Below are 17,743 nucleotides of genomic sequence, written 5' to 3'. Positions count from 1 at the left end.
TGCGGTTATTATCATGACCACCCTACAGCAGGTCACCTGGGGATTGCTAAGACACTAGCGAGAATGCAGTCTAGGTTTTACTGGCCCAAGATGGCATCGGAAGTTAAACGCTATGTCTTGTCGTGCCCAGTATGTCAACTCACAAAACCCAGTCAAAGAAAGCCAGCGGGCTTCATGGTCCCCATTTCGCCCCAGCGACCCTGGGAATACGCAGGGGTCGATTTTGTCGGACCACTACCTCGCACCGCTTCGGGGAACTCGTACATACTGGTCTTCGTAGACTATTTCTCGAAGTGGATCGAAGTGTGTGCGGTTCGGGATGCGACGGCTCGAGTGGCAGCCAGTAAGTTCATTAACGAGGTATTTGCTAGGCATGGGGCCCCTAGGTACCTTATTTCGGACAGGGGCTCACCTTTTGTCAGTGAGCTGTTTGATTCTGTTCTCTCCACTCTTGGGTCCACCCACCGCCTCACGACGGCGTATCATCCGCAAACTAATGCGACCGAAAGAGTGAACAGAACTCTCAAAACGGCCATCCGTGCATACGTGGGCGATAAGCACGCGTCGTGGGATAAGTTCATGTCCCAAATCTGTTTCGCGCTGCGCTCAGCCCCCCATGAGAGTACAGGACTCAGCCCTGCTATGATGTTGTATGGTAGGGAGCTGGAGACACCCCTTGACTTGCTTACTAAGCCGTCTGGAGAGAGCGAGGAGTCATCCATGCCCTATCCGGAGACCCTTAAAGCGTCGCTTCAGGAGGCCCACGATCGAGCCAGGGAGACACTGGCTCGCAGCCATGCTAGGCAGAAACGCTACTACGACCTGAGACGCCGGCCGATGACCTATGCAGTCGGAGACTTGGTGAAAGTCAAAGCTCATCATCGATCGGACGCTCAATCTTGCTTCACGGCCAAGCTGGCACCCTTGTTTACAGGGCCCCTCCGGGTTACTCAGAAGCTTGGGGAGGTCAACTACAGATTAGCCAAGATTGACACTGGTGAAGACGCAGGAGTCTTTCACGTCGTGAACGTTCAGCCATTTTACTCCTGGGACTCCACATCTCCTTCAGGGCACCGGACTTCGTCCCAGGAGAGCCTGGATGAGACTGAAACGGGGGAACAGCCCTCATTCCCGAGTTCAGGGGATATCGGAGCAGGCGGGCACCCCGCTGAGGGCGCCTCTGAGTCGCCACCGGCCAAGGGGGAACAATATCATTTGAGACCCCGCCGGTGCCCCAGAATCACTGAGGGTTGGACTGCTACCAGGTGGACTAACCGTCATCATACGGACAGACTCAATGTTGACTGAGGGTTGGTTTCATACATGTACATGCTGTAATTGTTCTGTTCATAGGGGGTGATTACTTGTTCTGTTCCACTGAGCCCTGGTAATCGTGGCCCGTGAGAGCCTTTGTTTGGTTTTCTGTTATACTGATTTGAGTGACCGGTTGTGTTGTATGTCTGACTGTTTCCCTTGTCTATGACCATCTCTGGAAGATGGATTGGCAGTAATACTGCATGTTCTATATTGTTTGCTTCAAGCACTAATTTTGTTTATTGACTGTACCAATGCTATAAGGTAAGGGTGTCTAACATTTCCTCCACAACCTGCTTAGTACCTAATGTAACTATGTATAGTGAAGAAGGGTAGCGGGAGGAGGGTCACCTGGGTCCGGCTGAGGACAGCCTGCGAATTGCCGGGGGGGTGATGTAACAAACCTTTTGGGTTATAGCACCACTAGGGGGGGTTGCCCAACTATTGTAGTAGCTGTGGGGGTCTCCTAGTGGGTGTGTGAGTTGTTAGCGGCAGCCATTTCATGCTGCTCATGTTCCATGCTCCAAGAAAGCACCTTACTTACTGTTGTGACAAGCTGGCGCTGGTGGTACCAATCCCCGCGCATGTAGGTTCGGACGAGTACAGCCGAGGAGACCTGGCTTATAAAGTGTAATGTTGCTGACGGCGAATAAAGGTCTGTTATTGGATTTAACCGACTGGTTCCGTGTTATCCGGCTAACCTCCACACCACATGCCCGCTGGACCGGCTAGCCGCTCCTTCCTCGCCAGACTGCTGTTACAAGCTCCCGTTTGCAAAAAACCGAAGTGCAATACAAATAATATGCAATGAACTGAGAGCATGTCCGCGATGTGTCACATGCGTAATATATGGCCTGAGGATGTTATCCAAATAAATTATAGATTGTGCTGAGAAACGGTAACGTTCGCACAGAAAATCATCAGGAAATGATAAAATGTCCAAACGCGCTCTGATCACTCTCTCCCGGCGGAGAGCTCTGCGGAGAATTTGGGCTTCACGATCTACTGGCTCTTCAAGGAAGGAGCACGCCATGTCTGACACTTCCTACTGTCAGGTTTCCGACAAAGGGGCGGAGACAGTCAGGGTTAGTTGTAGTAAACCTGCTAGGGGGCAGGTTAGCTTCACGGCGTGTGTCGTCATAGTGACTCACTCAGGCTGCAGCTGAACTCGCTTTGTGAAACCGAAAACCCAGAGTTTTCGTTAACTCAGGGTATACTTACTCAGAGTTTGCACTAAACCGGCTTCCTGAAACAGGGCCCAGATAGCAGCGAAGGGATAAAAGGGGCCACTGCAGCAGCCCCGCCCACCAGGTGATATGCCAGCAAGGCAAATATAATAGCCCTGCCCACAGTGACCTACGCCACCGCACCTCTCCATCAAGACTCTGCATGCGTGATATGTTATATGAGGGAGGTAGAGAACTAACCCTGGAAAGAGAGCCAGGAAGCAACTAGCTCAGCAGGCACCACACTCCACCACAAGGGGTGTGTGGCCCACCACACCATCACTCTGGAGCACCACGGAGTCCAGAGCAGCACAGAGAGTAGACTAGAGTCACAAGTCTCAACTGCACACTGTGTCACAACAGCAGACAGCCAGTACAGGGACAAGACAAACAGGTCTGGGTTGTTCCCTCACCTCGATGCCCCGCCCCACGGGCCTGTGGGAGACTTCCACAGATTTCTTCTTTTAGTTCAGCCACCGGCTGGCTAATAATCTGGATTTCATCCATTTTGAAATATAGCACTCGATTGGTTTAGAAGTTTACTGGGGAAAACAAGTAATTGATTTAGACTGAATCATCCTTCTAATGATATATATCCCATGAGTGACATGCAGTAGTGTGAAAAAGTTTTCACCTGTCCTGATTTCCTGTTGTTTATTTTTTATGTTTGTCACACTAAAATGTTTCAAGAAAACATTTTTTATATTAGACAAAGATAACAAGAGTAAACACAAAATAAGGTGCAAACCTACATGTCCTACGTGAAAAGTGACTGCTCCTTAAACCTACTAACTGCTTGGGCGCCCTCAGCAGCAACAACTGCAATCCAGCGTTTGTGATCACTCCAATGAGTCTTTAAAGCGCTGTGGAGGACTTTGGGCCTACTTTGGAGAATTGTTGTAATTTAGCCACAATGGAGGGTTTTTAAGCATGAACCGCCTCTTTGAAGGTCACGCCACAGCACCTTTGGACCAGGCCACTCCAAAGTCTTCATTTCAATTTGTTTAAGCTATTCTTGGCTTGGATTTTTGTTCCCATTAATAATAAACACCTTAATTCAGAAACTGCATTTTGCGTTCACTTGCATTATCTTTGTCCAATATTTACATTTGTTCGATGATCCGAAACGTTTAAGTGTGACAAACATACAGAAAAATAGGAGATCAGGGAGGCGGCAAACACGTGTGAGCTCATCCTCTACAGCAGGGGTGTCAAACTCAAACACACAGTGGGCCAAAATTCAAAACTGGAACAAAGTCGCGGGCTAACGTTAATATTCATTGAAATATATTTATTCCTCCAGATATAAGAATGAATCTTATGGACTCAAACACGTTTTGCTGAAAAACTGAATATGGAACAAGCAAAGCTTAATACTAAACAAACAGTGTTGGTCAAGTTACTTGAAAAAAGTAATCAGTAACTAATTACTGATTACTTCCCCAAAAAAGTAATCCCGTTACTTTCCTGATTACTTATTTTCAAAAGTAATTAATTACTTAGTTACTTAGTTACTTTTTAAAAACACGATTCACAACCTGAGTAGGTGATAAAATGATAGATCTCTCAGCCCAATTCTACTTTTTCTACATAATCCATCATACAAAATGTAATCAAATGGAAAAGTCTCTTTTTAAAACTTGTTTTATTAGTTTTAATCTTTTAACTTTATGCATCAAGCAAAAATTTAATTATCTGCAACATTCTCTGACTGGAAGAAATTAGTTTAACATTTAAACCTATTTTCTGCACATTCCAGCTCATAAAATAAAATATTTTTTGTGTTTACACTCAGTCTTTCAAATAGATGCAAGTAAAACACAGCAGAAAATAAATAAAGTCAAAGACTCAGCGGTCCTGTTGCTCTATTTTCACCTGTAAAGCAGGAGCGGGGTAGGCGGAGGTTTACCCTGGTGCAGGTGTGCCGCGGTCAGTGGAAGAATCCGCGAGTTTCTCTGTGAGTTTCCCATTACGTCGTAGCTACTCGGTGCTTGTTGGAAGTTTAGGGGTTTTTTCGCTGTAAAAAGAAGTTTTCTTCCCGCGCACAGCGGACACTAATGTTTTTGTCACTTTTTATGGAATCAAACTCAAAGTAAGGTCAGTACTTCCACGCTTTAAACGCTGCACGCTCATACTCTCTCTGCACTCGATATATGATCCATTGTTGATCTGCACACAGCTGTTGTCACTAACGTCGCACTCGCTTACGTCACTGTCGTGAGACATTCTCGCAGAAAAATCACGGTTTTAGTAACGCAGTAACGCAGCGTTCCTACGGGAAAGTAACAGTAATCTAATTACCGTTTTTGCAATAGTAATCCCTTACTTTACTCGTTACTTGAAAAAGTAATCAGATTACAGTAACGCATTACAAGTAACGCGTTACTGCCCATCTCTGTAAACAATATATATATTAGCTGTATAATACCAGTAGGCCAGCTCTAATAGTAATTTGGTATGGCTTCATGGGGCCAGATTTGACGCCTATGCTCTACAGTGTTACATGAACGTGACTCCACACCAGAAAGATTTATACCTACATATTTAATGTCAGCTGACTGTGGTGGAGTGGTGGTTTTGAAACTTATCTTTAAGTGTGATCCTCTTTAGGAGCGAGGTTTGTGAGTTCCTGTGAAACAGTGATGCATCATCAGCATACGGGCTTATTATGGTCTGTATTTTCAGACTGCTGCTGGTGGCTCGATAAAAATAACAAAAGCGAGTGGACTGGATACCCTCTGCCTGCTGTGACGATCATAAACACAGATCCATAATGTAGCGATTCTGTTTTTCTGTTAATTAAAATGGCTACGACTCTTTGTTTTGAGTTGCAACAGGCTGAGAATGTGTGAAGGAGCTGTGGCGTGTGCACGTTTCAGACACGTGCGTCTCCTGTAGTGAGACAACAGCAGTCGTTTACCTGATCAGTCACTTTTCCCTGGAATCAACTCCACGTACAACCAGTGTTGAAAAACCTCATTGTGGTCACGTGTAAACCAACTGGTGCAGTGCTGAATGTTCACTAAAGGTCGTCACCTTTTACATCATATATATCAATACATCAGTGTACATCACATATATATGACGTAAAAGGTGACGAGGGGAATAAGGCACTGCAACCTTCCAAGAACCGTTCTGAGTGACCAGAAATGTTACTGTATCATTTTTATATTTATTTTATATACATTGATATTTATATAAAAATAAGGTTGAGTAGTAGAACATCCATTATCCACAAAATTACTTACGCTGTACTTAAAAGTACTTACAGTACAATTTGTCTTATTTCCTGAGAAATACCTGAAAGAAAGACAAGTTTAAGTGACCCCATAAAACATTGTGTGTGTTACCAGCAACCACAGAAATGCATATTTAAAGACGACCACGTTCACTTCCTGGTTTGTCGGGAGCAGCTCCTGAATCTGTTTGGCTGATAGCAGTTAAACTGTCATGAGCTGTGTGGCAGGCAGGGGTAGGACCCAACTGCAGGACTCAGAGACTCGAAGCAGAAGCTTTATTTGCTGTGAAAGATTAACTAAAAACAAAGTACATGAAGAAAGAAACAAAAGGTTAACTCGAAATAAGTCTTGAACTCGGGATACATGACAGGAACCAACTGCTAACGTGGAAACGACAATGAACGTGTTGAGATTGAAGACTTGAATACATGATAACAAGGGGACACAGCTGGGACTGATCAGACCTGACGAGACAGGCAGGAAGCAAAACTAAATATACTGAACACAGGACGAAGGACTACCACAATAAAACAGGAAACAGTCGACACACACAGAGAACAGGGGGAGTGACACAGCAGGAGACAGAACTTAACATGCACGAGAGACATGGCAGCAGACACTGCACAGAGCCACGAACAATACTAAACACGAGGATATAAAAGCAGGACACAGACACTGGGTGGACGACCCAGGACCACGACAACAAAACAAGAGCACGACCATCGGAACCAAAAGCAGGGAGATAAACTACACCTTAGAAAATTGTTCAAACCATAATCTCAAAAAGACAAAAACATGAACCCTGACATAATCTGAAGTACCGTCCATGTGCAGCCACTATCTTACACATTCACACCGAAGAAATCCCCGAGATTACTCACAGGGCTGCGAAAGGCTCGTAGTGAGCCGCATGTCAGGCTTCTTTCTCTAGCAGGCTGCAGTGGAGGCGGTGAACAGCTGCAACTCTAACATCTGTCTCGAGCTCTGCCCCCCCCCCAGCCGATTGGCTCTTCCAGCCTTCCGGTCAGGTACTCAGTCGTGTTAATGAGCCAATCTGAGGTATGTTAGGGAAACGATGCTGACGTGACAAAAGTTAACAGTTAACAAATAAAACCAAACCCATGCAAATGCACCACAATAAGAAAAACATGCACATCACAGCAACATGAAGGTTCTGCCTGATGACACCCATCATTACTTTCTCCAGCTTAAAGCAGGCAGTACTCACAACAATGCATGGAAGAACAAGCTGCAATAATATATAAACAATAATAAAGATTTAGATCATATTTGAATGATTGTAAAGCATTTGTATTAATAAAGGTTTAAATCTTAATAGTGTGAACACTGCTTCAGCATTCTGCTGCTACTAATAATAATAAGTGCTGTTCATGTGCAGGAAATAATCACTCCGCTGATTTACAACTCTTTAAGGAGAAAATCAGTCCTGAGAAATCTACATGTATTTGCTGACTGTCAGAAAAATTGTGTACATTTTATGTATATTTGGAGTGATGCAACATGCTTCATCTATATCCTTCAAGCTCGGTCCTCTACCAGAGGCCTGGGAGCTTGAGGGTCCTGCAGTATCTTAGCTGTTCCCAGGACGGCGCTCTTCTGGACAGAGATCTCCGCTGTTGTTCCCGGGATCTGCTGGAGCCACTCGCCCAGGTTCGGGGACACTGCTCTGAGTGCTCCGATTACCTCGGGGACCACTGTTACCTTCACCCCCATGTTCTCGTTCTTCCTGATGCGGCCATCATCACTACAGCTCTCTTCTTCTGCTTGTCCACCACCGCTGTGTCCGGTTAGCCATCACCATTCGTCTGTATCTGGAAACCCCATCGGAACCGTTATCAACCACTCTTCCTTATTATATCTCTCCACCTGTTTCCTTACCTTAATTTCACTTACCTCCACCTCGTCCTTACTCTGTTGTTGGGACTGCTGTCCTTCTGCCGGCACTTCACAGCTGCAGCTACAACAGCAGCCTCCTGTGGCTGTGGGCTCCTTGTGAGATCTTGCTTGTCCTGTTATTAGCAGCAGCAGCAGCTAACATGTTGGTTCATTTGGTACACTTTGCTATATCGATCTTTGTTTTTCTCTCTTAGCTTTTCGTCACTTCTTCCACACCAAACTGTGCAGGCTGTGGTTTTTTCAGTAAACAATAAAATACCAAAAATGAAAAATATGTGATTTCATAGTTTTATATTATAATTATTTGGCTACACAGATTAATCTGAGGTGGGCCCCAGCCATATAATCTTATGAGGTTCTTGACACAGTCATCCTTTTATTTGTTAGATCTTGATGAACACTCTAGTTCAGGGGTGTCCAACTCCAGGCCTCGAGGACACAACAAGTCCTGCAGGTTTTAGATGTGTCCTTGATCCATCACAGCTGATTCAAATGGCTGAATGACCTCCTCAACATGTCCTGAAGTTCTCCAGAGGCCTGGGAATGAGCTCATCATGTGAATCGGGTGTGTTGACCCAGGGTGAGATCTAAAACCTGCAGGACACCGGCCCTCGAGGCCTGGAGTTGGACACCCTAGGTCAAATTTATATGCACAAGTTTCTCCTTGCTGTTGTCGTACTGAAAGAGATTACATTTGCCTCTCATTACATCTGAGAGAGGCAGTCGATTGTTTACTAGTAAACAATCTTAAACTTTTAATCAAAACTATAAAAATCTAAAATATAACCAAATAATGATTCTTCAAGAACTCTGTGCAAACAGAATAAGTTCTTCCTTTCACCTCCTGGTGAAATATATTTAAAAAGCTGGTGTACAACACTACAGAGTACTAAGGTTACATTAAGAAAATATGTCATTGATCATGTTGAGAATAAAGTTGAAATTTCAAAGTTAAGTTGAAAATCTGCTGAAATGTGCAGACTGAAGTTGTTTGGAGACAAACGGCCAGTTTCTGCAGCTGAGTCAGCTTTAGTTTCTCTCACTGTGGTGATGAGAAATCTGCACATTTCAGCTTTCTACTCAAAATGATTCTTTTTAAACACACGTACAGAAGCCTATTCATCACAGGAATGCCAGGAAGTGCAATGGAACGAAAATATTTATTCAGGTTCCTGTACTTGGTACAGCACACGACTGCAACAGGTGACCATGCTGGCTTTGTAAGGAACAGAGTGTGTGTGTGTGTGTGTGTGTGTGTGTGTGTGTGTGTGTGTGTGTGTGGTCCTGTATGCAGAATAAGTCTCAGAACTGGATTGGTTATCCAACCTCAACTACACCTCAGTGCAATCAGACACCCGAGGTCAACGTTGGAAAACTGTCAGTAAATCTGTTGGATAGTGTTGAAATCAAAGAGCAGCAGGGTCACAAACCAAGCAGCAGGTGAGCGCACATATGCAAACTACACAATAAAATACACAACGTCAGTCACATGGAGTGGGCCACTTTCATTGATCTCTATTGGTGCAGACAATAAGAGAAACTCTGAGTTACCAAATACTGACAAAAACAGACCGACGAGCCAGTTTCAAACCTCTGACTCTGAGAGTTTGGGATATTTATTGGATTGATTTGACAGAAGTAGTTCAAGGTTTACTTTAAAAAAAAAAAAAGGATTATGTTGACACAACAAGAACTTTCAAACATTTCCCCAAAGAATAAAACTTTGCCAATCAAAGAGTCAGAATCCCGACTGCCTCTTAATTCAGTGCACGTATGACGCTGCTGAGCATCGACTGCAGCAGCGTCATAGAAACATCTTATTAGTTGTTGGAGGTGGTTAAACCCTGACACGAAGCACAGCATGCACACACCATAAAGGACCACATTAACTGTGAACCTGATTGAATCACCAGCTGGGAAAAGTCATTACGTGTGGCACAAACAGCACAATTTACAGGATGAACTGAAGTGTTATAGTTATTACATGGGTCGCATCACACTGGTGCACAAGAGCGACCAGCGAGGTGAGAAGAAGAATGTCCGAGCGCACTGGAAGGATCCATAACTTAGGCTGCTACAGCAAGACGGGTCCTGCAGGGCCCGCGCTGTTAGCTTGATTTAACTCAGCTGTCCTCCACTCTGTACAAGCTGTCGACCCAAAGTCCTTACAGCAACCTGCAATACTTTGTGTAAAGTACCAGAATAATGAGCACTCATGATGAGGCTGAAAGCAGTTCATTACTGGGAGGGATTGGGCTCATCGTTATTGGTAAAGAAACATACTGCAAACGTCTATCAGCTGTTGAGGTTGTAATGACTTTGTGTTAAACAGAGGTTCAAAAATAAAGGATTGTTTTCCACAGTGCAGACGAGCTTTCTGTTGGAGGCTATGAAGGTGGATCTTTGAAAGGTTAAATATTAACCATATCCATGTGGCAAAGTCAAACTCTGGAATTCAATACAAAAAATGTAATAGTTGTTCTGAGACATTAAATGCATACAGTACAGGAGCACAGGATGTGAGGGGGACGCAGCAAAGCCTGCAGTCTGGAATTTGGCAGCTGAAGTCCGTGGCCTGCTCCGGGCTCAGTCGTTGATCAAAGCCAGGATCATGCTGGAAAACACAAGTCGGATATGTGAGTGCAAACAGCGAAGACAGCCCTGGACGTGTTAGCAAAGTGTGCGTGTGTCACCTGTACAAATAGATGAAGAAGCAGAGCAGGTGGTAACCCAGTTTAATCATGGCCTCCTTCATGTGAGACTTGAGCAGACCTCGGTTGTGGATCTCCGTTGGGTCAAACACTCCCATGTTCCCCATTGGAACCTTCAAGTACCTGCAGGGTGAAACGGATCAAGATGACACACCCGGCAGACTCTAAACACCAGTACGACTGTTCCAGCTGATCGTCTGTGACCGAAGGTTTAGTCACTGGTTAGTACTGTTAAGGTGTCTGCTGGTCCCGACACAGTATAACCCTGCTCTTTGATAGAACATGAGAAGGAAGAGCTTCTGCCACTCGCCTGATGAAACGATTCATTTGTCGCTCTTTGTGTAAAGGTCTGAATAACGGTACAGTACATCCAAACCTTTATTTTGGTAACCAACTGCAGTTCCTCAGCTTTCTAGATGTATGAAGAAAGTCCACGAGAGTCTGAGAGCAAAGTGCTCTAATGGTCATTAAGATAAGATTCAACACATTGTATACTGCAGCGCAGTACCTGTAACACCTACAGCTGCTCTAATAGGATATTATGGTCGACAGTATCGAACGCTGCACTGAGGTCTAGCAGGACAAGCACAGAGATGAGTCCACTGTCAGAGGCCATAAGAAGATCATTTGTAACCTTCACTAAAGCTGTTTCTGTGCTGTGCTGAGCTCTGAAACCTGACTGAAACTCTTCAAATAAACCTCTGCAGATGATCTGTTAGCTGTTTGACAACTACTCTTTCAAGGATGTTTGATATAAAGGAAGGTTGGAGATTGGCCTATAATTAGCTAAGACTGCTGGGTCTAGAGATGCTTTTTGAGTAAAGGTTTAACTACAGCCAGCTTGAAGGCCTGTGGTACATAGCCGATCATTAGAGATAGGTTGATCATATTTAAGATCGAAGCATTAATTAATGGCAGGACTTCTTGTAGGAACGAGCTCTGACTTTTGTCAGGTCTGTGTAGGTTCTCGGGTCATGCTAGTCTTAAGCTTGGAAAGCTCGACTCCTTTAAGAAATAAGTGCTTAAAGTTTTACATGTTTTGTGCCAGTACAGAACATGACATCATCTGATTGGTTAGTTGCTGCTAATGGACTTGCATTAGTTTATTAGCCAACTAGTGACAGAACCAATAACGAGGAGTTTCGTGTTAACAAATATAAGGACGTACTGTCCACTTTCACTCCGTCTTCAGCAGTAAGTGCTTCAGGAAACAGGAGCATCCAGCTGTTAGCTGTAATGTTGGGTTTTATACAGTGGGCTTAAATGAGAGGTGTGTAGAGGAGCCTGTTTGAGTCTGATTTTCCTCATGTGGCTGGATGCAGCGAGCGGTGCAGTCAGCCCATGTGATCAGCTCTATTTCAATCGTCTCCCAAGCAAAACAGTAAAACAACAGGTTCCTACGTGCACACCACAAACAACTATGTATCTTGTTGAAGCACAACTGGGAAAAATAGGTCGATGCGTGCAATCGGAAAAAAGAAATAAAATGGTGACTGCGAGGAAGAGACACGATCTGAACTGTCTGGTGTGCTTGAGAGAGACTGTATGAAATGACAACGACTGCATTGCTTTGCCTGGAGATCGTACGGCTTGGTGCATCCAGCCTGGCGAGGAACATACCAGCGTCACAGTCCAGCTGGTTGGTCTGGTGACTCAAACAGGCTCTCCTCCACACAGGTCTCATTTATAAAGTGCTTTACAGAACCGAACATACAGCTAACACTTCCTGTTTCAGTGCAGCAGTGCACACTGCTGTACCAAGGGACAATACAACAGTGATGCCCACAGACTCATTTTGAGTTTTGGTCACTAGTCTGCTAACAAATGAATGTAAGCAGCATTAGCACCAGCCAACCTGGTGACATCATGTTCTGTACCGACACTAGATGGCACTAAACATGTTTTAAAGCACTTGTTTCTTAAATCCAGCGACACAGACAGTTATTCATGTTAGCCTGTATACATGTAGTGTTTCAGGTCCACTTTAAATATTGGGATTTTTATCTTTAGAACCCAAGAAGCCTCTTGGGTGAGGGCCCGATCATTGCTGCTTTAATTATTTTTCCAACCACGTGACATAAAAGGAACAACTACAAAAGAGAAAGGATCCCGACATGCACGTGTAGCCGTGGTGGACCTAACTGATGCTGAGACTGGATGGGCATACCTGTAAATGTTCCAGGCTGCTACAGGCAGGTTGAGGAGGAGGATGAACCAGTGCATCGAGACCAACATGAGCATGGTGGAAAGACACTGGGCAACCATCTCTGGAATTACCCACTAAACATCAAACAAACATTTGAATTACAGATTAGAAATCTGAGTGTGAAAATGATCTTTACAGTCGGTTACAAAAAGAAAAGCGATGATTATTTCATAAACGACGGGGGGTAAAAGATCAACTGCATCATCAACCATATCTATGAAATCAATAAGACAACTTACTTTGTTCAGCTTGGAACAGCAGGCTCTAGCATTGATGTAGTCACATTCTAGGTCAGACAAGGTTATAATCTATATTTCAAGTTAAGGTACAATGTGCTGTGAAAAGGATGTTGCATTCAGGACCTCGACTGGCTCCTTCGATTATCCTTTAAAATATATACATACATATTAAGGATGTGCTGGACTGGCCTCATTTTTCATCGCCGATCGGTCCAGCAATAGTGGACCCACGCACCGCAGCGCTGCGTGGGTCACCCAGCGCTGCGTGGGACTGAAATATAAAAGCCGACATTGTGTAAAATAAAACTATCAGTACAGAGATATTTGCAGATAGCGGCTCTTCGTGACTGCTAACTCAAAACACTCTACAAACTTTCATACACTTATTCCGTCACACAAGCCCGACTACAACGCTCATAACAAGGCGGCTAACAAGCTAGCTGGCTGCTATTAAATTAGCTTTTTTATACGGAGAAGACTTCAGCAAAGCTCTCGGACAGAAAACCGCTTTGACGCAGACGAGTACCGTCGCCCGACTCACTGAATCGAAAAGGATACGAAGTAAACGGAGAGGAAAATCAGCGCACAACAATCCACAAGAGACAAAATGAACACTGCCGCTTCCATGTTCCCTTTTCCGCAAGTAGTTTTTATTTCCGGACAGTTGACGCGTTTGTGCTGCCGGGAGTTGTGACAGTGTCAATGCAGCGCTGCCACCTAGCGGACTGGAGTGGACATGGTTGACTCAAGACAACCATGGATCCAGACAAACTGTAACAGTGGGTTTTTTTCTGTCAACACTGACTTAAAATAACGACGTAACATAACATAAAACCCAAAAAACGCACCTTTAGGAACTCCTGGCTGTCTCTGTATTTAACAAGACAGTAAACATCAAATAGCAAAAATATTATAAGGCGGCTTCAGCAGAACAGATGCTCGGTGTGCTGTTGGTTATGGGGAAATGGAGGCTGCAGGGGGGATGCGAGAATGCTAAAGCCTGGAGGCAGAAGCAAGAGGGAATTTTCTTTTATCCTAATCCAAATGGAGTTTGTAATAAGATAAGATAAGATAAGATAACCTTCATTAGTCCCACACGTGGGAAATTTGTTTTGTCACAGCAACTTCCTGCTGTGACAAAACAAATTTCCCACGTGCAAAAGTTGTATAGAAAAAATTAGAATACAATGAGAATAAAATACTGTACACAACTGTACAGAATAGAATAAAATAAAATACTATATACAGTAGAATAAAATAGAATGAAATATACAATAGGATAAAAATAGAATACAAATTCTATATACAACTGAGTAAAAATCCAACTTTGTCAGAAAAGAGTATTGAACTTCAGCGGAAGAAGGAAAAACGTTTTAAGAGCCAATAAGGAGGAAACACACTCAGGACAGTGTTATGGTCAGGACTCTTACATGCTATTGGTGTTTTATATTTTTTTGTTATTAAGATAAGACTTTATTGATCCCACAACAGGGAAATTTTTGCGTCACCTCAGCTCAAGTACAGATATATGAAGGAAATACAGAAATACAATTAAGTACAATCAATGAAAAAAAGTAAGATAATACACTATATACAATGGTAGCATACACAGTATGTGATTATGGATATGGTTAGAAATATGGAAGACATAAACTATATAGCTTGGAAGGTCAAGGAAGGTCCATTATGCATGAAGTGGTGACCGTGGATGTTCAGTGTCCAGTGACTCATGACATCATGATTGAGGAGTTATAGTCTAACTGCTGTTGGGATGAATGATCTGTGAAAGCGCTCCTTCCTGCAGCGAGGGTGTTTCAGTCTCTGACTAAAGGAGCTGCTCAGCCCACTCACAGACTCATGCAGTGGGTGATGTGGGTTGTTCATGATGGATGTCAGCTTTACTAACATCCTCCCCTCACCAACCACCTCCACAGACTCCAGGGGACATCCCAGCACGGAGCCAGACCTCCGCACCAGTTTGTCAATCCTGCTCCTGTCCCTGTCCGTGCATCCACTCCCCCAGCAGGCCACTGCATAGAAAAGGGCAGATGCTACCACAGTGTCATAGAATAACAGAGTCCTGCAGACTCCGTAGGACCTCAGTCTCCTCAGCAGGTGGAGTCGACTCTGGCCCTTCTTATACAGGACGTCTGTATTTGTAGTCCAGTCCAGTTTCTTGTTGAGGTGAACACCCAGGTACTTATAAGAGTCCACTATCTCAATGTCTTTCCCTTCGATGTTCACCGGTGTTGTAGGGGGTGACTTCCTCCTGAAGTCTATGATCATCTCCTTTGTCTTGCCGGCATTGATTTGGAGTACGTTGGTCTCACACCAGCCAACAAAGTCACTGATGACCTCCCTGTATTCCTGATCATTCCCGTCTGATACGCATCCAATGATGGCTGTATCATCTGAGAACTTCTGTAGATGGCAATCGTCCGAATTATAACAGAAGTCTGAAGTGTAAAGGCTGAACAGGAAAGGTGAGAGAACCGTGCCCTGTGGTGCCCCTGTGCTGCAGATTACCACCTCAGACACACAGTCATGGAGCCTCACATACTGTGGTCTGTTGGTAAGGTAGTCGATGGTCCATGCAGTCAGCTGTGTGCCTATTCCGGCTCCCTCCAGCTTCCCTCTCAGTAGTGCGGGTTGGATGGTGTTGAAAGCACTGGAGAAGTCAAAAAACATGATCCTCACAGTGCTCCCCGTCTGCTCTAAGTGAGAGAGGAATCGGTGTAGCAGGTAGATGACAGCGTCATCCACCCCAATTCCAGAACGGTAGGCGAACTGCAGGGGGTCCAACACTGAGCCCACCAGTGGCTGAAGGTGGTGCAGGATGAGCCTTTCCATGGTCTTCATCAGATGAGAAGTCAAGGCAACAGGCCTGAAGTGGTTGGGCTCCCTGGGGTGTGCGATTTTTGGCACCGGAACCACACAGGAAGTCTTCCACAGTTCAGGAACCGTCTCCAGGCTCAGGCTCAGGCTGAAGATGTACAGGGCCACCTGACAGAGCTGGTCTGCACAGTCCCTGAGAAGTCTGGAGCAGATTCCATCCGGACCTGCTGCCTTCCTTGCCTTCGTCCTCTTGAGCTGATTTCTCACCTGATCAGCTGTGAAGTAGATGTGAGGCTGGGCTGGAGTGGGGGGTGGGGCTCGCTTCGTTGTGGATAGATGTGTGGATAGGGGTGAAGCAGAGTTGTGGTGAGAGGAGAGCTCAGGTGACAATGGCATTGCACCCGGAGTGGGGGGGGGGGCGGCAAATGGAGGGGGGTTAATGGAACCTGGGGGGTGGGAGAGGTGATCAGTGGGCCATTGTCAAATCTGTTAAAAAACAGATTCAAGTCGTTAGCCCACCCCCGGCCAGCAGACACTGTGGCTCCTCCATTATCCTGGAAATGTCCAGAGATTTGTTTCATGTTCCTCCAGACTTCTTTGACGTTATAGTGCTAATTATTTTATTATTTTATTGTTGCATTGTCTATGTTCTCTATCACTGTGTATGATGATACAGTTCTACTTTGCTATAGCTGTGTGCTATAGATTATTCCTATTAGTGGTTTTTACCTGTGAACATAATCCCACACTTATATGACTCCGATGTTTTAGTGTAAATCATTTTATTGTTTTATTGTTTTATGTAAAGCACTTTGGCATGCCCCTGGCTTTTAATGTGCTATATAAATAAAGATTGTTGTTGTTGTTGTTGTTGTTTGACGTTTTTCTGTTGGAGTTGGTTTTCCATCTTCCTACTGAAGTGCTCCTTGCCTTCTTGGATCTTGTATTTAAGATCCTTTTGGACTTAAGTTCATCCTTGTCTCCCGACCAGAAAGCACTCTTCTTCTTGTTCAGCAGGGCCTTCAGTTCTGGGGTGACCCACGGTTTATTGTTTGAGAAACACTGTATCTTCTTGGTAGGCACAGTGTTCTCAACACAGAAATTAATGTAGTCCGCGATGCAGTGAGTGAGGTCGATGTCCTCACCGTGAGGCTTGCAGAGTTCCTGCCAGTCTGTGCATTCAAAACAGTCTCTTAAGGCCTCAGTGCATTCCTCAGACCACACCCTTATCACCTTCTTCGTGGGGGGGTTCCTCTTCACCATGGGAGTGTAGGTGTGGTGGAGAAGGACCAGGTTGTGGTCTGAGTGGCCAAGCGGGGGGAGGGGTGATGCACTGTAAGCCTGCTTCGTGTTGGCAAACAATAGATCCAGGGTTTTGCTGTCCCTTGTATGTCAGTCAACGTACTGGGAGAAGTTTGGGAGAGTGACAGATAGTGAGGCATGATTGAAGTCCCCAGAAATAATAATGAGGGACTGCGGATGTGCCATCTGTAGCTGAGACAGTGGAGTGAATGTACTCACAGGCTGCTGTAGCGTCGGCCGAGGGTGGGATGTAAACAGTCAGCACAATAACGTGTGAAAATTCCCTGGCCAGGTGGTATGGCCGGACGCTAACTGCCAACAGTTCAATGTCTTTGGTACAGCTCTGTTCCTTCACAGTGATGTGCCCCGGGTTACACCATCTCTCACTGACAGACATTGCTAGTCCCCCACCTCTCCTCTTACCACTCTCCATTGCACTCCGGTGCTCTAACCAGTTGAAAGCCATCCAGAGTTATAACAGTCCGGTGTGTGGTCCATGAGCCATGTCTCAGTGAACAGGAGGAGGCTGCTCTGCTTGTACTCCCACTGCAGTCTGGTTAGCGCAATTAGCTCTTCCATCTTGTTGGGTAAAGATCTTACATTACCCATGAGAATGGATGGAATGCTTGGTTTGTACCGTCTCCTTCTTTCCTGGTACTTCACTCCAGCCCTGCGTCCCCTCCTCCAACGTTGTAATTCCTTTGGAATCTTGGGTCGCTCCTCTGGGAGTACTTTCCTGTTGCCCAGTGCTAGC

The 17,743-nt window shown here is 45.0% G+C and overlaps 1 protein-coding gene across 1 annotated transcript; it reads right to left on the bottom strand.

Moving 5' to 3' along the window:
- Nucleotides 1-9,279: 9,279 nt before the first annotated feature.
- cnih4 (cornichon family member 4) lies at nt 9,280-13,564 on the bottom strand. The gene is made up of 5 exons (XM_026185814.2): nt 13,411-13,564; nt 12,853-12,921; nt 12,575-12,687; nt 10,390-10,530; nt 9,280-10,310 (listed from the first exon to the last, which is right to left on the bottom strand). Exons 1-5 carry the CDS (start codon nt 13,477-13,479, stop codon nt 10,283-10,285), a joined length of 420 nt encoding a protein of 139 aa, XP_026041599.1. The 5' UTR covers nt 13,480-13,564; the 3' UTR covers nt 9,280-10,282.
- Between the last annotated feature and the right edge of the window lie 4,179 nt (nt 13,565-17,743).

This window comes from Astatotilapia calliptera, chromosome 11 (assembly GCF_964374335.1).
Source record: "Astatotilapia calliptera chromosome 11, fAstCal68.1, whole genome shotgun sequence".
In the NCBI taxonomy this organism is placed as follows: Eukaryota; Metazoa; Chordata; class Actinopteri; order Cichliformes; family Cichlidae; genus Astatotilapia; species Astatotilapia calliptera.
Note: the sequence above shows the minus strand (reverse complement) of the source record. Positions and strands in the feature narration are given on the sequence as shown.